The 22398-nt window shown below is 37.2% G+C and overlaps 2 protein-coding genes across 18 annotated transcripts in view; one reads left to right on the plus strand and one right to left on the minus strand.

The window, feature by feature from the left end:
* The window catches only part of LCOR (ligand dependent nuclear receptor corepressor), a 163779-nt gene that overhangs the window by 53888 nt on the left and 87493 nt on the right, over positions 1 to 22398 (plus strand). For 13 of the 17 annotated variants that reach the window (XM_074382685.1, XM_074382687.1, XM_074382693.1 and 10 more), the window contains 2 exons: positions 17649 to 17714; positions 18059 to 18138. In XM_074382685.1, the coding sequence (XP_074238786.1) occupies positions 17649 to 17714; positions 18059 to 18138 (146 nt within the window). The remainder of the gene's footprint in view (positions 1 to 17648; positions 17715 to 18058; positions 18139 to 22398) is intronic. The other 4 variants (XM_074382689.1, XM_074382691.1, XM_074382698.1 and 1 more) reach the window with 1 other exon arrangement.
* On the minus strand, positions 6222 to 7008 carry LOC101031838 (fatty acid-binding protein, brain). Its single transcript, XM_003922344.4, has one exon. It carries the CDS (start codon positions 6953 to 6955, stop codon positions 6557 to 6559), a length of 399 nt encoding a protein of 132 aa, XP_003922393.1. The 5' UTR covers positions 6956 to 7008; the 3' UTR covers positions 6222 to 6556.

The following is a 22398-nucleotide window of genomic DNA, read 5'->3' on the forward strand; positions in this document are numbered from 1 at the left end:
AATGACCTTTTTGATAGGAACAGTAGCGATATTAACAAATGCATTTTTTTTTTCTTTTTCTTTTTTTTAAAGATGGGGTTTCACCATGATGGCCAGGCTGGTTTTGAACTCTTGACCTCAGGTGATCCACCCACCTCAGCCTCCCAGAGTGTTAGGATTATAGGTGTGAGCCGCCACACCCAGCCCAACAAATGTAATTTTTTAATGTAATGAAATAGGTCAACATTTGGAAAATGTGCAGTCCTCAGTGAATTAATACTTTACAAATGACCAATAAATTATGTTACAAATAAGCATTGGTCAAGTGCAAAATAGACTGATGGATTTTTTTTTGTAGCAAAATTTTTATTTTTTAAATTAAGATATAGTAAAACTGACAATTTTTATGTACAGTTGTGTGACTTTTGCCACATGTATAAATTTGTGTACCCAACACCACAACTAAGATACAGAATTGTTTCATGACTTCAAAAAGTTCCTTATGCTGTCTCGTCTTTTTTTTTTTTTTTTTTGAGTCAGAAAGTCTGACTCTGTCACCCAGGCTGAAGGGCAGTGGTGTGATCTTGGCTCACTGCAACCTCTGCCTCCCAGGTTCAAGCAGTTCTCCTGCTTCAGCCTCCTGAGTAGCTGGGATTACAGGCACATGCCACCACACCTGGCTAATTTTTGTATTTTTAGTAGAGATGGCGTTTGAGCATCCTGGCCAACCTGGTCTTGAATTCCTGACCTCGTGATCCACCTGCGTTGGCCTCCCAAAGTGCTGGGATTACAGGCGCGAGCCACTGTGCCTGGCCCCTGTGCTGTCTTTCCTAATTGCCTCACTCCAAACCTCTGGCAGCTTCTGATCTATTTGCTTGCTATAGTTTTGTTTTTTAGAGAATATCATATAAATAGAATCATATACTATGTAACCATTTGAGACTGGCTTAATTCACTCAACATGCATTTTTCCAAGTTTCATCTACCAATATTTCACTCCTTTTTAAAAAATTGAAATTTACCATTTGAGCCGTTTTAAACTGTGTATAATTCCGTGGCTTTTAGTATATTCACAGGGTTGTACAGCCAACACCACTATCTAATTGTATAGCATTTTGATCACCCTTCCAAAAGACAGACCATACCTATTACATAGTCACTTCCATTTCCATATTTCCTCCGTAATATCCTTCGTGTCTGTGAATTTTCCTCTTCTGGACATTTCATATAAATGGAATCATATAATGTGTCCTTTTGTGTCTTGTTTTCATTTAGCATATTTTTGAAGTTCATCCATGTGGTTATATGTATCATTACTTCATTTATGTTGTCAGCTCAGGTTGCCATAACCAAAATACCACAGACTTAGTGACTTAAACGGTAGGTACTTATTTCTTTTCTTTTTTTTTTTTCTTTTTTTTGAGATGGAGTTTTGCTCTTGTTACCCAGGCTGGAGTGCAATGGCGCGATCTCAGCTCACCACAACCTCCGCCTCCTGGGTTCAGGCAATTCTCCTGCCTCAGCCTCCTGAGTAGCTGGGATTACAGGCATGTGCCACCATGCCCAGCTAATTTTTTGTATTTTTAGTAGAGACGGGGTTTCACCATGTTGACCAGGATGGTCTCGATCTCTCGACCTCGTGATCCACCCGCCTCGGCCTCCCAAAGTGCTGGGATTACAGGCTTGAGCCACCGCGCCCGGCATTATTTCTTAAGTTCTGAAGGCTGGAGTCCCATATCAAGGTCCAGCAGTGTTGGTTTCTGCTAAGGCCTTTCTTTCTGGCTTCTCACTTTAACCTCTCACACAGCCTTTCCTACAGCACAAGTGATCTTGGGCATGTGTGTACTTTCTCTGTTTTGTTTGTTTGTTTGTTTGGTTGGTTGGTTTTTTGTTTTTCCTAACAAGAACACTAATTCTGTCAGATCAGGGACCCACCCTTCTGACTTCATTTCCTCTTTGTTACTTCCTTAGAGACCTCATCTTCAAATACAGCCACACTGGGGTCAGAGCATTAACATGAATTTTGGGAGGGACATAAACTTTCAGTCCTTAACAGTTCTTTTTTATGGTTGAATAATATTCCTTTGGATGGTTATACTCCATTTTGTTTATCCGTTCTTCAGTTGATGGACATTTGAGTGTTTCCACTGTCAGATTATGAATAATACTGCTATGAATATACATGTATGACTTTTTTTTTTTTTTTTTTTTGAGATGGAGTTTCGCTCTTGTTACCCAGGCTGGAGTGCAATGGCGCGATTTCGGCTCACCGCAACCTCCGTCTCCTGGGTTCAGGCAATTCTCCTGCCTCAGCCTCCTGAGTAGCTGGGATTACAGGCACGTGCCACCATGCCCAGCTAATTTTTTGTATCTTTAGTAGAGACGGGGTTTCACCATGTTGACCAGGATGGTCTCAATCTCTCGACCTCATGATCCACCCGCCTCGGCCTCCCAAAGTGCTGGGATTACAGGCTTGAGCCACCGCGCCCGGCTCATGTATGACTTTTTGTTTGAACACCTGTTTTCTCTTGTGTATATACTTAGGAGTAGAATGCTGGGTCATTTGGTAATTCTATTTTTAACTTTGAGAAACATCTAACTTGTTTTTCAAAGTGTCTGTGCCATTTTGATTTCCTACTAGCAATGTGTGAGGATTCCCATTTCTTCACGTCCTTTACCAGCATGTGTTATTTTCTTTGTATGTGTGTGGTTTTTTTGTTGTTGTTTTTCTGTTTTGTTTGAGATGAAGTCTCGTTCTGTCATCCAAGCTCAAGTGCAGTGGCATGATCCTAGTTCAGTGTAACTTTGAACTCCTGGAGTGAAGTGATCTTCCCACCTCAGTTTAGGACTACAGGTGCACAATGCGTCTGGCTAGCCTTTAAAATATTTTGTAGAGAAGGGATCTGGCTGTGTTGTGTAGGCTGGTTTCAAACTCCTGGACTCAAGCAGTCTTCTCACCTCGGCTTCCCAAAGCTCTAGGACTGTAAGTGTGAGCCACCCCTGCCCAACCTAAAACTGATTTTCTTATGTTCATCTTGTATCCTAAAACCTTGCTGAACTTAATAGCCCGCATTCCACCTGGGCTTTTTTTGTTGGAAGTTTTATTAAATTTTTAATCTTTTTACTTATTATAGGTCTTTTCAGTTTTTTAGTTGTTTTTTGTGGTAGTTTCTAGAGGTTTATCCATTCATCTTATCTAATTTGTTGGCATACAACAGTTCATGGTATTCTCTTGTAATCCTTTTTATTTCTGTAAGAGTGGTAATGATGTCCGCAGTTTTATTCCTGATTTTAGTAAATTGAAGTCTGTCTAGTTAAAGATTTGTCAATATTGATTTTTTCAGAGGAATTTTGGGTTCATTGATAACTGATTTTTCTCTTGACCCTTTACTGATTCCCAATTTTATATTGCCCCATTTCAGTGTCTCCCTTCAAAGTCACCTATCCAGTTGCCTTCTTCATTGATCTACTTTGATTTCTAACCAGCATCTCAGACTTAACATCTCCAAAACTGAACTAGATCTCTGCCAAACATTTCTCCTCCAGTCTTCTCCATCCTAGAAAGTTAAACTACCATTTACTCACTTCACAGACCAAAAGCCTACGTGTCATTTTCAGCTCCTTTCCCTCGCATTCCACATCAGCATATCATCAAGGAAGTTGCTACCACTGTCTCTTGCCAAGGCTGTTGTCATAATAGTCTCCTAATGCTTTATCTAATAATCTGTCGTCTGTACAGCCACCTGGTAATCTTAAACAACATAAATTTGATTATTTTAGCTCTACTGCTACCTAAATATGAAACTTCAGTGCATTTCTATTAAAATTGAAAATCCAGTCTCCTCACTGTGGACTGTATAATCGTGCCTCTAAATCTCTTACCTCATCATGGACTTCCCATCTTAATTACTTTGCTGACCATGCCTGCTTTCTTGCTTGTTCTCAATATACCATATTTCATACCTTAACTGCATCAGTGCTGTTCACTCTGTCTAGAACATTCACGTGTCTCCATATGGCTTGCTTCTCCCTTACTTTATTGAGTTCTCAAGAAATGTTACCTCCTTTGCCTGTAATCACAATGCTTTGGGAGGCCAAGGCAGAAGGATTGCTTGAGGCCAGGAGTTTGAGACCATCCTGGGCAACATAGCAAGACTCTATCTCTAAAGAAAAATTTAAAAATTTAGCTAGGTGTTGTGGTGCATACCTGTAGTCCAAACTGCTCAGGAGGCTGAGGCAGGAAGATCACTTGATCCCAGGAGTTTGAGGTTATTGCGAGCTGTGATTGTGCCATTACAACCCAGCCTGGGCAACAGAAAGAGACTCTGTATTTAAAAACTAAAAAGAAAAAAAAAATATTGCCTCCTAGATAATTTTTTTTCTCAGCTCTCTAAATGCTCTCTTCACTGCTTTGTACAATAAGACTTATATGCACGTCACTGACATTTCTGGTGTTTAGAGGGGTGTAGGATGAGGAGGGATCCCGTCATTACGTATAGTCATACCTTATGTCATTGACTTTTTTATTGTTCAGCAATGTATAAGACTGAAATACTTCACATACAATTGACTGTGAGGAATGGGAAATATGAGTAATTTTAATTTTTTTTTACCTCCAGTAAATTAATTGCAAAGCAATTTTATTACTTTTATTTATTATTGTTATTACTACTATTTTTTTTTTAGGCAGATTTCTCGCTCTGTTGTCCAGGCTGGAGTGCAGTGGCATGAACTCAGCTCACTGTAGCCTCTGCCTCCTAGGCTCAAGTGATAGTTCCCCTCAGCCTCCCGAGTAGCTGGAATTGCAGGCGTACACCACGAAACCTAGCTAATTTTTGTATTTTTAATAGAGGTGAGGTTTTGCCGTGTTGGTCAGACTGGTCTTGAACTCCTGACCTCAAGTGCTTCACCCTCCTCGGCCTCCAAAAGTAATTCCCTGGGATTACAGGCGTGAGCCACAACGCCCTGCCCAAAGTAATTTTTGGGCAAGCATGGTAGGTCTAGGATGGGGCTAACTCTGGAAAGAAGAGAATAAATGGACAAAGGAATAGGGAAAGGATGGGAAGGGATAGAAGAGGAACCCCTACCTTTCCAACCTCCTAAGAACCTTCAAAGTTGAGTTTTTGTCTTTGTTCTTTCAACTATAGAAATTTCCATTTTACCTAAAGTGAGGGAAATCATTCAGCTATAATTTTGTTTTTACTTTGTTAACTCCATTACTCCTAAGGAATATGAGGCCTTCCTTTAAACTTTCATCAGAGGAGAGAGAGAGAAGCAAAAACAAAGGAATGCAATGCTTACCTCTCACACTGTAATTTGTACCTTGGTAGCTTTGAGAAAAAAATGTGATGTAAAAAAGTTACTGTGGATTCAGTAGTGCTTTTAAAATAAATATGTATGTATTGCTTGTAGCAAGATGTGTTAAAAAGAGTGAAGTTAGTGGCTGTATATGCAAGCACATTTTTATTTAATTTACAAACAGTGCCCGTATGGATTTACTGACCTTGTAATGACTGAGATCTTCTAAGGGATTGTGGCCTATGGATTGTGAACTGATGTAATTGACTCATTCCTATCAACCTCAGATTTGCATTAAATGGTTTGTTTCTAAGCATAATTAACCTAGACAGTTTGATATACAAGAAAAAATGAAACAAAACTGCCCTTGGATTTCCAAAGACTTAAATTAATCTGACCTAGCTACTCACTACCTTTGTGATTTTGATAACTTATTTAATACCTTTGAATCTCATTTATGGCATTATGTATGTAATACTATATTCTGATAATGTTCTAACTATTCGGTATATCTTTCTTTTCCCTCCTTAATGTATGAGTAACACTGGTTTTCGGGACTTTAACTTTCTTATTTTATTTCTATCTTTGCTATGATTACAGCTTTCCACAAAGAAAGTTTGCTGCCCTCTGTTCATGGGCCAGCAAAGAGAGCCCTTAATTCAGTTCTGGTTTTAGTCCATAGATAGATAGAAGAGAATTTATTTGAGCTGGAGCAGAAAACCATCTTTTTTTGGTCAGATATCTATTACCCTTCTGTTTTGTTTACTTTATTTCTGTTTCTTCAAGTCGTCAGCATGCCTGACACATCAAACAGTCCTCATAAAGTCTCCAACCTCTCAGGTAATTATAATGATGTAGGAATTACAATCCAACAAATATTTCTTAAGCACTTACCTGAGAATGGTAGTTTAAAGAATAGGTCGATGTTAAAAGGTGAATAAATATTTCTTTTTTTTTTTTTTTTTTTTTTCACGTTTAAGATTTTATTCAGATTTGATTTGCATTCCAAAAGAAATTATAAAATGTATTCACTTGTTTATAAAAAAAAAAAAAGAGGGGCCACAAAATTTTAATTCAAATTATAAAACATAATTAATTAATTTTCAGATTAAAAGTGGGCTAGTTGCTTGGAGTAACAAACTTTTAAATCAGCATTTTCCACCTCCACACCAAGGATAACCATCTAATTAATGATCAGCTGTGCTGTAATAGGATAGCACTGAGACTTGAGTAAACATCAAAACTGAAGCACCCTTCTAAGCCCAGACCAGGAGCTTTTTTATGCCTTCTCATAGTGGCGAACAGCAACCACATCACCAAAAGTAAGGGTCATAACCATTTTGCCATCCTTAATTTCTCTTACAAAATTTGTTTCTTTGCCATCCCATTTCTGTACGTGAACAAGTTTGTCTCCATCCAGGCTAACAACAGACTTACAGTTTCTGTCATCCGCAGTGGTTTCATCAAACTCTTCTCCCAGGTGGAAACTAATCTCCGTGTTCTTGAATGTGCTGAGAGTCCTGATGACCACTTTGTCTCCTTCCTGACTGATAATTACCGTTGGTTTGGTCACATTTCCCACCTGCCTAGTGGCAAAGCCCACACCTAGAGCCTTCATGTACTCATCAAAGTTCTGACTGTCGGTCAGTTTCCAGGTAGCACAGAAAGCCTCCACCATCCTTGCCCTTTCCCGTCTTTAGAGACAAGAGCGAGGATCTTCTCGTCTAATTGCCACTGGTGAATAAATATTTCTTAGCTCAAAATATAATGGAATTAAATACCACAAAAGGGTGTCGTTTATAAAATAGTACAACTTGAGTACTGATGAGGATGTTATTAGCTTTGCCTGTTTGCCTGGGGCCTATGGGGTGAGATAGGGGATACCTCAGAATTAGATTGAGGGTTGCAGGAAGAACATTATAGGCAGAGGACATATTGTGTTCATATGGCATGGAAGCATTGACAGTGCACATTGTGATTGATCAGTGTGGCCAGAGCATAGTGTATGTATACAGAATATGGTAGCAGAGAAGACTGAAAAGGTAATTTGGGATCAGACCGTATAATGATAATGCATGGCATTCAGAAATTAGAAGTCTTCAGTATTGTCAGTGGAAAGCTATAAAATGTTTTTAAAATGTAGAAAGGATGATGTTTAGCAGCAGCATGAAGGGTGAATTCTGGTGGTAGAGATGGTGGTGTAGGTGAATATAAAGATAAGTTACAAATTAATAGATGTTATTAATAGGTAGTGTCGGCTGAACAAAGTGGCTCACACCTGTAATCCTAGCACTTTGGGAGGCTGAGGCGAGCAAATCACGGGGTCAGAAGTTCAAGACATGCCTGGCCAACATGGTGAAACCTCATCTCTACTAAAAATACAAAAATTAACCGGGCATGGTGGTGCATGTCTCTAATCCTAGCTACTAGGGAGGCTGAGGCAAGAGAATTGCTTAAACCCACCCAGGTGGTGAATGTTGCAGTGAGCTGAGATCAGGCCACTGCACTTCAGCCTGGGGGACAGAGCAAGACTCTGTCTCAGGGGAAAAAAAAAAAAAAAAAAAAAAAAAAAATTAAGTGCGATGAAGTGAAAAGAGCCTGGACATTAGAGTCACAGGCATGGTTTTAAATCTAGGTGCTGGCCTTTGCAGTTGGGAACAAATTAACTGCTTTGATTTTTAGATTTTTTTTTTTTTTCCCGCATGTACCAGGTGGTAGTAGAACTTGTTTTACAGTGTTCTTCTGAAGGTTTTGTTATGGGCCTGAAGCACAAATAAGGGTTCACTTAATGATAACTGTCATTATTATCAACATGAATGACATTTATTATAATTTTTAAGGTAAGAAATAGTGAAAACCTGAATTTAGGGATGGAAAAGAGAGAATAGATGGGGAGGAATTTTTTTTTTTTTTTTTTTTTTTGCTCCATTGCCCAGGCTGGAGTACAGTGGCAGGATCTCAGCTCACTGCAACCTCCACATCCTGGGTTCAAACGATTCTTCTGCCTCAGTCTCCGAGTAGCTGGGACTACAGGCATGCACCAGCTAACTTTTGTATTTTAGTAGAGATGGGGTTTCACCATGTTGGCCAGGATGGTCTCAATCTCCTGACCTTGTGATCCGCCCACCTCAGCTTCCCAAAGTGCTGGGATTACAGGCATGAGTCACCACGTCCAGCCGGCAGGAATCTATTTGAAGTAAAATGAATAGGACTCAGTGACTGGAAATACTTGGTGATTTATGGAAAGAATGGAATTGTGACTGAGGTGTCTAACCTGAGTATCATGTGTTACTCAGGAAAGTGTTCATGATGACATTTTCCTGGTAAGTAATACAGACTATAGGAGGAATCCATGATTTCTCAATCATGGATTGATTTCTCAATCATGGATTGAAGGAAAGGAGTAAAATGATGTTGATTTAGGCATTTTTAGGTATTTAGGAGATTTCGGTGATGATATGAAGTAGGCAGTTAGTCTTAGGGCAAGAAATAAAAGATTGGAGTATATGTGTGATAGTGGGAAAGCATGTTAATTTTGACTCCTTGACTAGAATTATGAATATCTTAACAGCAGGGCATACTTTTAAACATTATCCCTGTATCCCTACACTGCTAGCTCTATTTAAACACTTGATTTTTTTTTTTTTTTTTTTGAGATGGAGTTTCGCTCTTGTTACCCAGGCTGGAGTACAATGGCGCGATCTCGGCTCACCGCAACCTCCGCCTCCTGGGTTCAGGCAATTCTCCTGCCTCAGCCTCCTGAGTAGCTGGGATTACAGGCAAGTGCCACCATGCCCAGCTAATTTTTTGTATTTTTAGTAGAGATGGGGTTTCACCATGTTGACCAGGATGGTCTCGATCTCTTGATCTTGTGATCCACCCGCCTCAGCCTCCCAAAGTGCTGGGATTACGGGTGTGAGCCACCGCTCCCGGCAACACTTGATTTTTATTAAATGTGAGATTTTAAAAATAATATTCTTTATGATGGCTTTGTGAATAGAAAAGATAATTCATAGTTACTTTGATTTCTGATTTTTAACTGTTCACTTTATTTAAATTTATACATTTAAAACTAGTTCTCTTTTTTTTTTTTTTTTTTTTTTTGAGACGGAGTTTCGCTCTTGTTACCCAGGCTGGAGTGCAATGGCGCGATCTCGGCTCACCGCAACCTCCGCCTCCTGGGTTCAGGCAATTCTCCTGCCTCAGCCTCCTGAGTAGCTGGGATTACAGGCACACGCCACCATGCCCAGCTAATTTTTTGTATTTTTAGTAGAGACGGGGTTTCACCATGTTGACCAGGATGGTCTCGATCTCTCGACCTCGTGATCCACCCGCTTCGGCCTCCCAAAGTGCTGGGATTACAAGCTTGAGCCACCGCGCCCGGCCAAAACTAGTTCTCTTTAAATACATATCTTATTCTGTAACAAATTTTAACAAACTTTTAATAAATGTCTTAATTTCTTAAAACATTTAAATCTGTAAGTATAAATTAAAATTTTATATTTTCTCTGTAAATACTGATTTAATAAAACCTTCCTAGATATTTAAATAAATCTTGTAAATATAATAATTTAAAATTATAAGACATTCTTAAGTTGTGTGAGTATTCTTTTTTTTTTTTTTTTTTTTTTTGAGTTTCGCTCTTGTCACCCAGGCTGGAGTGCAATGGCGCGATCTCGGCTCACCGCAACCTCCGCCTCCTGGGTTCAGGCAATTCTCCTGCCTCAGCCTCCTGAGTAGCTGGGATTACAGGCACGCGCCACCATGCCCAGCTAATTTTTTGTATTTTTAGTAGAGACGGGGTTTCACCATGTTGACCAGGTTGGTCTCGATCTCTCGACCTTGTGATCCACCCGCCTCGGCCTCCCAAAGTGCTGGGATTACAGGCTTGAGCCACCGCGCCCGGCCATGTGAGTATTCTTAATACAGGATACAAACTTAGTAAAATTTCATGATAGAATTACAAGTCTAAATCAGCTATTCAATAATACATCTTAAATTAGAATTACAAGACTGGGTCCAATAGGCCAGATCGTCTTAAAACATTACAAATATTTACCAATAGGCATAGAGTACTTATTTTTTAAACATATTTTTTGAGATATAATTTACATATCTTAGAATTCATCTATTTTAAGTGTACAGTTTGCCTATTTTTATTATATTCACAGAATTATGCAACATCACCACAATCTACTTTTAGAATATTTCCCTTCACACAAAAGGAAATATGTTGCCCATTTGCAGTTATTTTCATTTTCAGTCACCCCAGGAAACCACTAACGTACTTTATTCTATCCGTAGATTTGCCTTTTCAGTACATTGTTTATAAACGGACTTACATAGTATGTGGTCTTTTGTTTCTGTTCTTTTTTCACCTAGCACCTTGTTTGAGGCTTATTCATCCATATTATAATTTTATTCCATTGTATGGGTATACCACATTTTGTTTATCACAGATTGCTTCTTAATATAAAATAATTAAAATTTTATTTCTTTTAAATCATCCTATACTTGATTAAGAAAAAAATCCTGAAAATAACTAAATGAATCCTTTATAAGTTAGAAAAAGTGCAATAGGATAAACCCAAATAAATGGATAATTTTAAAAAATTAGAGCACAATTTAATGAAATCAGAGATACAATAGAGAAGATCAAAAAAGTCAAAAGTAGGTTTTTAAAAGAAAACTAAAAATGAAACCTAATAAGACCGATTAAGGAATAAAAGACAAAAATAGTATGAAAATGAAGACTGACTACGTATTAGAGATTAAAATACAAGGAATTCATAGCACCTGCCATTAGGTTTTATACAGTGTTTTTCCTTTTCAGGAGATCTTTATTCTGGATCATATTTTGCTTAATGGAACTGCTTTGAGTAACCCTTACCCCCAGAGTGAATGGCTTTTCTACTTTCAAAATCGGAGAATATCTGTAAATGTCTCTTTTCAATATTCATAAGCAGCACATTGTCTACATTTTTTTCCTTTAGAATTTTGTAAACACAGCTTCATAGGCTTTTTTTTTTTCTTTTTTCTTTTTTAAGAGATGGAGTCTGCTCATGTTGAATTCTTGGAGTCAAGCAATCCTTCCACTTAAGCTTCCCAAGTAACTGGGACTACAGGTGTGTGTCACCACATACCATACATACCCAGCTCTCCATAGATGTCTAGCATTTACATTTACCAGTGAAATGACTGGTGGTCTAAATCTCTTTCCTCTTATTTTAAGTAAAATTAAGTGAAATATTTCCCATATTTGGAGCTTGTAAATTTTTATTGTCAAAATTCCGATATTTTACCAGGAGAGTCTACATGTGTAGCTTCCCCTCCAACCCCTAGTGCTGCCCCAGTATTTCATGGAGCCCATTAGACAAGAAGACTCAAGCCAGTAATCAGTGTTAGGAAGTTTTTGTTTCCTTTTCCTTCCTTAAAATTTTTATTCATTTAATTAATTTTTTTTTTTTTTTTTGAGACAGAGTTTTGCTCTTGTTGCCCAGGCTGGAGTGCAATGGTTCGATCAGCTCACCACAGCCTCCACCTCCTAGGTTCAAGCGATTCTCCTACCTCAGCCTCCTGAGTAGCTGGGATTATAGGCGTGCGCCATCATGCGTAGCTAATTCTTCGTATTTTTAGTAGAGACGAGGTTTCTCCATGTTGGTCAGACTGGTCTCGAACTCCCGACCTCAGGTGATCACCCAGCTTGGCCTCCCAATCCCAAGTGCTGGGATTGCAGGCATGAGCCACCACGCTCAGCCTAATGTAAATTTTTTAAATGTTCATTTTTTGGCTTTTCTTGTTCTAAAAATCTTATTTAAAATCCTGTTTTACAGATATTGCACATCTGACCACCTAATCTCTAATATTTTTCTCATGATATATATGTCTTTGACACTTTACACTATTAGTGCTGTCCGTCCATTCATCTGTCTGTCTTCTTTTGATGGTCTCAGATCTTGGCTTACTGCAGGTTCCACCTTCTGCGCTCCAGTGATCTTTCTGTGTCAGCCTGCCAGGTAGCTGGGACTACAGGTGCGTGCCACCATGCTGGGCTAATTTTTTGTAGACACAGGGTTTTACCATGTTGTCCAGACTGATACTAGGGCATTTCTTAAGTTGATTTTCTAAATCACTACTTTGTTGTGTATTTCTCTACTTAATTCTCTTTCATTTTAGTGGTTTTTCTCCTCCCCTCAAGCATTATTTTCTGCTCTTTTATTCAGAGCTCTTTGCTTCCCTCCCTGGCTATTGCCTCTTTGCTATTCCTCCCTGGCTTCAATAGAAATACTGCCTGCAATTTTTCTTCAAGTTCTACTGTTTTTTTTTTTTTCTTATTAGTTCTGTTTCAGTTTGGGCCATTAGTTGTGATTCAATTGTTAATTCTCTTTGGTGTATCTGGCCAGGTTTTGTCATCAGTTCTTGTGCTGGGTAATTCTGAGAGTGATAAGTGAGCCAACAAATAGGGTTCATATGCATTATCTGGGAGCAGGTGCTCAGGAGGAGAGGAAGAATTCTTAATGAATGTAGTTCTCTAATAATGAGATGAATCACCAGGAGTAGTAAGGAGAAGAGAAGCCTGAATGATTGTTGTTCACTATGTATAGAAGTTCATCTGGTCTTTGAATGACACACTGAGATAGTTGGAGTGTCAATTAAAAACAATTGATTACTTTAATCACCTTGGATAGAATATAAAAGATTGTATAATACAGTGCTCTAAAATTATTACCACAATTACTATTGCATCAACCCAGTACTTTGCAACTGACTTGTTATGAAGTTCAGTGTGGTGGTGGCAGCAAGTCACACATCCTGAGTTTTAAGCAAACAACTCCAGATACTATCATTCCCCTTTTTGTTTATTAGGACATTATTACTGCCAGCAAGCGCCTTTGAACTGATACTTTGTAAAATGTAATACAGTCATGTGTTGCTTAACGATGGGGATGCATTATGAGAAATACATTGTTAGGCAGTTTCATCACTTTTCAACATAAACTGTACTTAGACAAACCTACATGGTATAGCCTACTGCATACCTAGGCTATTTGGTATAGTCTCTTGCTTCTAGGCTGCAAACCTGTACAGCATATTATGGTACTGAATACTGTAGGAAATACTTGCCATCATTGCCACACAATATCATTGTCATACAGTGGTATTTGTGTTCTTAACATAGAAAAGGTACAGTAAAAATTGTCACACCTGGTTAGGGCACTTACTGTTAATGGAGAGTTCAGGACTGGAAGTTGCTCTGGGTGAGTCAGTGAATAAGTGGTAAATGAACAGGAAGGCCTAGAACATTGCCGAACACTACTGTAGACTTCCAAATACTGTACGCTTAGGCTACATTAAATTTATCTAAGAATAAAGTAATTGCAGTCCAGCATTACAATGGCTATAATCACCAAGCAGTAGGGATTTTTCAACTCCATTATAATGTTAGGGGACTATTGTGGTATAGGCAGTCTGTCCTTGACTAAAACATTGTTATATGGCACATGACTACTTTATTGAAGATTGAGCACCAAGCTCAGTACAAGCCTGAGTACAAGATCCAGGGGACCTTGATGTAAAAATTGCTAATTTTCTGATATATTCCTACATTTCCTTTAGCACGTCTCTCAAACTACTAGTCTCTATACTGGTATCTCAGAGGAGAGGTTCCCAAGACCTATAAACCACTTTTTCATTCTGTTAATTTTTTTCCAAAAGAACAGGCTATATTGCTGACCTTAGTTAGCTTTGTATTTGATATATTCCTATTCTGTTACTTTATATAACTTGTTTCCCCAGTTTTGGTTGGAAATGGATTGTGATTTAGATTGAAGGCGGACATTTGTGGGAGAGTTTAGTCTTCTATCTTCTGTTTTTAAGAGCTGTGTGATTAAATCAGAAGCCAAAAGTAGGCATGCAAAGCCTTCCTATAAGAGAAACATTGTTCCTATAAGAGAAATACTGCTTCCTATCCTTCCTGGAGCATTAATTCTCCTTGAGGAGACAAGACATAAATGAACAAAAAGAAAAATGAGAACATAGGGTTTAGATAGCCTGTGACAAATTTTATTTTTGCAAATGATAGAAAGCAAAGAAGACATTAAGCAACTGACTTTTATTTAAAATCGAACAATGATCTGGGAATTCTGAGGATGAGAGAACTGGAAACTAAAGATCCATGAGGGCAGGTAACAACATGTCTGCTCAATGCTGCCTGTTGAGCAGTCCCTGGCAGATGATAGACGCAGTATATGTCGAATAAATGAATATTTGTTGAACAGTTTGAAGAGTATCTTCAAGGAGAGAAATACTGTATTTGAGCAGAGGTGAGATGTAAAGCAGGAAAGCTCTGGTAAGTAATCCAGCTAACAGTACATAGGGTCAAATTATAAGCAGTTATTGCTGAATTGGAATTTGGATTTTGTTCTTTAAGCAGCATAAACTTTGAAGAGGTATTGGCATCATTGAAGCAGTGTTTTAGGAGTAGTCTGAAGAGATGGTGCAGATTGCAGTGAAGAAGAAACTAGAGATCAACCTTGAGACCAGTTGTGATGTTGGATAGGAATTCTTTCAAAGGTAGTCAGCTTCATAAAATAATTTTTCTTCATGTGTGATATGAAAAGGTAGTTTTAAAGTCCTTGTGATTGAACATAATGGCATGGCTGTCTTTTTCAGTATTTAGTTTTCTGTGGCATTTTGTTATTGATCTTTCTGGCTTTTAGGTGATATCATGGTATACATTTTGAATATATTTGTTCTTCCCTTATTTGTCTTTTGTTAATGTCAAGCATAGCACATGAGACATTCCCTGTTGCTATGCAACTGCTAAATTCAATATTTAGTATTAATAAAACTGAGTGACATTAACATCCAGTGAACAGAGAGTAGCAAAATAGGACTTTATGGTATCAAATCAATAATGTTTGTTAGGTTTAATGTATTGTTGCAGGTATGAGCAGAAGAAGAGTGACTTGTTTACAGTTGCTATTTTGAGCACAATTAGTTGTGGTTAAATCTTTGTGTTTATGACCAGATTTTTGTGTTTGCGTTTGTTCGTTCTTTGTGATTGCTTTTTGGTTTATGACTCAGTTTTTGTTAGTATTATTGATGTTCTGCTCAGTTTCTTTTTCTTGTATCAGATTCTGTTCTTCTTTAAAATTTTTATCTCCCAGAGCTTTCATTTGCATTTTTCTTTCCTGGCATTATTTCTCACTATATTTACTTTTTTCCTTTTCAGGAATTTACGGTCAGCCTGCAGATTTGGAATTTGTTACGATTTTATGTAAACCTAGGCGAAAGAATATTAGATTTGCTCTTCAGGATAAGACATACTTAATGATTTCCTTTAGCCATTTAAAGTATGTATTTGATACTTTCATGATGTTGAAATACTTTATTTGTAAAATCAGAATTTCTCTTAGTGTGGGGGCAGGTAGGAGGGCTTAAGAATTGGAGATACGCTGTGGGAGTTATTTATTTTTTTAAGTCGAGAGTGTTCTGAAAATATCTGGTCTGCAGGGCCAAGATAGACAGTATCTAGCAGTTTCTTCTCTTCTCTTACTACTGCCTCCCCACCCTCATGGCCCTACCCTAACCCTTTTTCCTACCTAGTGTGGGGAAGAGAAGGAACCATAACAATTCAGTGGAAAATGTTTTAATTTTTGTAGGTAAATAATAAACATAGATACCTCCCATTTGTTTGAGTGGTTAGTTTGATTTTGCTAACGTCCTTGGAATAATTTTGATGGGAAGTAAAGAGAGTTGAAAAATAATTGCTCCCTAACAATAAATGAAAAATCTGGAATCTAGGAAACATATAGTATAGAAAAACCAGCTCTCTCATTACAGTGTAGGTAAACTAGAGATTACTAAAAATTGTGGCTTAATACTAAGGCAGAGAAATCTCTTACATTACCATCTTCTTATAGCCAGATAAAATACCATTTTCAGAGGCCATCAATTCTACCTCCTCCTGAATCTTTTTTTGTGATTGTATTTGTGGTAAAGAATTGATGGATGCGAGGGGGCCTTATGTATCCAGCAGGCTGTAGTATTTTAAATAAAGTGATACCTTATCTTTTAAGCATGGGAGTGCTTTTTAACAATTAAAAAATCACAAGCCTCTAAGTCAGGCATCCCCCTGAGGCCATTTATCCGGCCCCCTGCCGCCCTTCAGGAAGGGGCACCTCTTTCATTGGTGGTCAGTGAGAGGAGCACAGTATGTGGTGGCCCTCCAACGGTCTGAGGGACAGTGAACTGGCCCCCTGTGTAAAAAGCTTGGGGACGCCTATTCTAGGTGACAGATAATGTTACAAAATACACAGTGCCCTAAGCTGTTAGGAATTCAGTAACACTTTTTATATTTGCTTTGTTGTATCATGCTCATATTTGAAAAGTCGTATGTATACTGCAAGAACAAGACATGGCCATGCTCAGGGTACATACGATTCATAGACTCCTTGTAATAACCATTTGAGTTCTCAGTGAGGTCCATGGCACACATTTTGGGAACCACTGCTTTAATCCATTATTCCTGGTATGTTGTTTAAAGATACAGTCTGATACCTGCTCTTACTTTCTTACACTCTTGACCCATAAAAAATTGCAAGATGGCAAAGATATTTATCATGGAGTAGATCACCAGTATTTGAGGTAATAAGCCAGAAAAAAAAAGTTTTTGATTTTTTTCATTTTCTACTTTCACACTGGTAGAAGGACATAATAGTTTAAATGTTTGTATGCAAGTATATTGGATTTCTCTCTCTCTCTTTTTTTTTTTTTTTTTTTTTTTTTGGTAAGTATAATCAGTAGGGTTTACATTTATAAAGGAACCAGCACATAGTTATTGTGGCAGTGTTAAATAGTTACAGAAGTCTTTAAAAATATATATATGTTGTAGCTTGTATGTGTGTGATGTCGTTTTTCTCAGTGAAGATTTCATAAACTGTTAACTCAAAAAATCTGTTGTCTCAATTGGTATTCGAGAAAACACTTTAGATAATTCTAGTAAGTTGTGGAAATTTTGAAGCAGTTTGATTCATTCATTGAGAAAAGTACCTTTTAACATAGAGCCTGAGAGTTTGTACAAAGAGGTGTTTGGGATTTTGTAAAATAGTAGGAGAACCTGTGAATTTCCATTCCTTCATTGGTCTTGATCTTGAATGTGCTCAGAATTTGTGTTGAACGTTAATCATTGACAGAAATGCAAATGCTACTTGTAGATTTGCCGTTGACACTTTTTTCTAAGCATCCCTTCAATAGTAATCCAGGATCCTTGAGAACTGGAAGAAAACACCATCATTTTTTTATGCAAAGATTTTTCAATACTAGAGTGAATATTACTGTGGTAATGGATTTTGTTTTTATCCTTTCAGGATTTGAAAGTATTCTTGAAGGGCTGTTTGGACCTGCATTATTAAAAGATCTCAGTTTATTTAAAGGTATTCAAAAAATTTTTGGTATTTCAAATTCTTCCTGGTGACATACATGATACCTTGGTGATTTAAGCCTCAGTCTCCTATTTATTCACAGTTTCATGTGGGTTAAAGCTGTATTCATGTAAGCGTCTTTTTGTGTTCAGTTGATATTGTTAATGTATGTATTTATGATGTATTAACTAATGAGCAGTTAAGAACTTAAGAATTTTAAGAGTTAAGAATTTTAAGCGAAATATGGCCCAACTACTTAGGTTTTTGTTAAACAGTATTTTGAAATTAATTCTAATTTATTTTCTGAAAAATTTTCTTTTATGACTATTAATTTGTTACTTTTTTTTTTTTTGCAGACTGTGAACCTGAAAGCATTTCTGATTGGACTTTTGATGAAAACTGTTTATTCTGTTGCTTGAGAAGAGATAAAGTAAAGGTAACCAAGAAGCTTGAGTAACTTTTATTTAGTATAGTACTTTAAAAGTTTTCATTTCTTAAAACATTGTATAACTTTGTTGGAGGATTGTAGGAAAAAGAAAGTATGGGTTTATACTTATGAAAGAGTTTGATGGTAACTCTGGGTTTTGCCATTTAAATTCTTTCCATCTGTTGATTAACCTATTAAGAAATCTATATCATACCATGCATTTTTAAATTGTTGCTGTTGTTCTGTGTTTTTTTCGCTTTTTTTGCTTTTTTCTTTTTTGAGATGGAGTCACGCAGGGATGCCCAGGCTGGAGTGAAATGGCACCATCTCAGCTCACTGCAGTCTCTGCCTCCTAGGTTCAACCGATTCTCCTGCCTTGGCCTCCCGAGCTGCTGGGATTACAGGCACCCACCATCACACCCGGCTAATTTTTGTATTTTTAGTAGAGATGGGGTATCACCATATTGGCCAGGCTGGTCTTGAACTCCTGACGTCAAGTGATCTGCCTGCCTCATCCTCCTAAAGTGCTGGAATTACAGGCATGAGCCACTGTACCTGGCCCATGCATTGTTTTATTTATACAGTTCACTAGGCAGAGTAATTAACTAGGTCTCAAACCATACCCCAGGCTGGGCGCAGTGGCTCACGCCTGTAATCCCAGCACTTTGGGAGGCCGAGGCGGGCAGATCACCTGAGGTCAGGAGTTTGAGACCAGCCTGGCCAACATGGTGAAACCCCACCTCTATTTAAAAAATAAAAATAAAAATAAAATTAAAAACTTGTGTTTATTGTAAAAATAAAATGTGTGGTAATTCAAGGAATCAGAGTTATTTGTAGTGCAAAAAGAATGGTAACCAAAAAAATAAAAAATAATAATTAAAAAAAGAAAAAAGGGGGCACAGGAGTAAAAAAAGAAGAAAAGAATGATAACGTAGATCTAGATCAAGCTGTTACTAATTCATGTAGATTTATGATGTACTATGGTTTATACTTTAAAACATTTCTTCAGAATATCTGAGCATGAATGCTATTATTTTCAATTGTATAAATTGGCTGAACCTTTGTGTATCTGTTGTTTTATTGCTTTGTTTTAAACAAACAATTTTGCTTTAGAAAACATTTCATTTGTTGGAAACATTTATTAATAATGGTTTACTGTCTTATTTTTTTTCATGGTACTTCTATTTCCTGTTTTAAAGCCTTGGAAACACTTTCTTCTGCCCTATACATTCTTAACTTAAATCATTGACCAGATTTTATCAGTTTTTCCCTGATAATGAATTTTATTCTTTTTCATTCCCACAGTTATTACTATAGTTCTCTCTTAATTTTCCTCAGTCTCTTAAATATTCCTACAAGGTTAAACTACTTCCAACCCTCACCCCTCAAATGGTGTAGAAATGTTACCTTATACTTAGTCTTTGAGGACTTTCTCATTGTCTTTTGGATTCATTAGCCCCACAGTGCCACAGTACCCTCCACATTTTAATCCACTTTTCTCTCTGTACGGGTTTTCTTTCAGCTAAACTGATCTGATCATTTAAACAAGATGCTTTTTACTAGTCTTTGGACTACACCATAGCATACCCTTTCTCTATAGCTAGAAATTCCCTTGCTTTTTCTCTTAAGCCCCACCCTTCCTCTGCTCCTATTGCTGTTTCAACCTTTCACACTGTTGTAAATATTACCTGTGTCAATTACTTGTCAGTTAATATTCTGCCTTATTTTGTTCATCCTTTTCTGTGTTTGAATCTTTTGTTCCTGTCTACATTGTCAACTGCTAAAGACTAGATAGACCATGCTATATGCTTCCTTGTACCCCTGCATATAACCATTGTATCACTATTTATCCTTGTTGGCAAGTTGCTTTAAAATTTGAAAACCAACATGTAGCCAACTTAAAAGCTTCTTAATGTTCTTTCATGGCTTCTTTTTGTTGTTTTCTACATGAAAAAGTTGTTGCTCTATTTGGAATGGTCTGTTTTTGTTGAATTGAGGAAAATGTTTTCAAACTTAATGTGGCTCCAAAACGAGAGACTAAAAAGTAAAGCAACATGATTTTCAGTTAAACTTCCAGTGACGTAGAAGTTCATAATTTTAAACTCTGTGTGTATATGCGTGTGTGTGCACACATGTCTTGTGGCTATTTATTGAGCAAGGCATTTAATAGGAACTTTTGAAGAATAAAAAGAAAGTTACTAATTTTTTTATTTTTTCAGTTTACGATAAGGAAGAGAGTCATTCTGTGCTTGGTAGTTGTATACAGTATATTCTTGTGATATGATTGAGAGTTTTCCTTTGCTATATGAGGGTAAAATATTATATGAATTTTTTAAGAGATAGGGTCTCACTGTGTTGTCCAGGCTGAACTTGAACTACTCTAGGGCTTAAGTGATTCTGCTTCTTCAGCCCTCCAAGTAGCTGGGACTACAGATGCACATCTCCACACTGGCTTGTGTGAATATTTTTAGAAGAAAATACAGATAGAGAAAGTCATGAAATGAAGCATTTAAAACAACTGTTGTACTGTTTGTAGTTCTACAGTTTTTAGTTGGTTTTCTAAATAGAAATAATATTTCCATTTGACAACTCAGCTGATTCTGGGAAAGCTGCTTTTCTCCATTGGATACTATACCTCCTTTCTTTGGCATTTATTATTTTCAGAGAAGTCATACATTTGTAATAGAAAATAGGAAAAGAGAAAGCCTATATCATGTGAATTGTCAGATGTACAGTATGTCTTTAGTTGTGTTAGACTTAAAGTGTTTGTATTGGAACACTCTGTAGTCATTTGGAGCTTCTTGTCTGAGAAGGACTAGAATCTAGAAACTAAATCTTTTTATTTTTATTTTTTTGGAAATTATATCCAGTGGATTTAGACTTGCATTTTAAGGCTGGCTTCAGATTCTAAAGAAGGAACTATCAGGAGAGTGTGGTAATAGCCAGTAGGTGGCAGCATAGAGCATGGTATTGGAATCTTGAGTTTGAGGTTGGCATGGTGAAATAATCTAGGTAGTATTTGGAAAAGCAGTTAGAAATATTGATCTGATATTTGGGCAACAGAAGTTATGCATATCTTTTTTAGCTAGTTGGATTTTCAGTAACTAATCTGTAGAATGGATAAAGCAAATAACATTGTTTATATTTACTTTAAAAAATATATAGGTGAAAAATATGAAGTAGCCTCTTTGGGAAATAGAACAGGGATTCTCCTAGAGATTAGTAAAAAATTTTGAACTATACTTCAGGATTCTGCAGAAGTTAGAGAATATAATTTGAAAGGAAATGCAACTAATACGTTCTGAGCATCTGCTATGTGCCGGTTATTTTTACATGTTCCTTTTTTTTTTTTTTTTTTGACAGGGTCTTGCTCTTTCACCCACGCTGGCGTGATCATGGCTCACTGCAGCCTCTGCCTCTTGGGTTTAAGCAATTCTCATGCCCCAGCCTCCTGAGCAGCTGGGAGGGACTACAGGCGTGCACCACTATGCCCAGCCGCATGCTCCCATTTAATCTTCGAAACAATCCTAGTTTTATAAAGAAAGAAATGGAAAGGATCAGAGTCATTAAGTTCTGGGCAAAATCACATAGCTGGGATTTGATCCATGTTTTTAGAATATATGCATTTTGATAACAGTAGGAGCAGTAGCATGGAAAGTAGAGAGCAAGAATTAAGTAGGCCTTGGAATTCAATTGGAAAAGGGGAAAGAATTCTCAGTTGGACATTTCTGCAATTCAGAAGTTGGAAAGAGGGAAAGCATATTTGAAATGACCAATCCTAGCTGTGTTAGGAATCTGTTAGTGACTGACTGCCTCAATTATCTACTTACTGCTTTCCTTCCTCCCTTTTTCTGTTTTATGGACATAAAATAGGCACTCTAAAATATTTATTAAAAGAGTGACTAAGAAGTCAGGAGGCTTAATAAACTTGGCAAATTATAATAATTAATAGCTCTTTTGAGTATTTACATGTGCCTACCATATATACACAGTTCTCTGTGTACTGCTTATTCATGAGACTTTCCTTTAACCTTTTTTTAAGCTTCAAATTTAAAAATTAATTTTAGCCTTACGAAACAGTTGCAAAAATTATAAAAGGGAATCCCATATATTCTTTAGCCAGATTTTCCAAATGTTAGCATGTTATATAACCATAGTACAATTATAAATTCAGGAAATTCAATGATATAATAGTATAATCTACAAACCTTTGCAAATTTGCCATTTATTTCAATAGTGTCCTTTATCTCGTCCAAGATCCAGTCAAGG

This window comes from Saimiri boliviensis, chromosome 12 (genome assembly GCF_048565385.1).
Source record: "Saimiri boliviensis isolate mSaiBol1 chromosome 12, mSaiBol1.pri, whole genome shotgun sequence".
Taxonomy (NCBI): domain Eukaryota; kingdom Metazoa; phylum Chordata; class Mammalia; order Primates; family Cebidae; genus Saimiri; species Saimiri boliviensis.

What these genes read in the sequence shown, in the direction of transcription:
- LOC101031838 (XM_003922344.4), bottom strand. Translation starts at nt 6,955, where the DNA reads ATGGTGGAGGCTTTCTGTGCTACCTGGAAACTGACCGACAGTCAGAAC.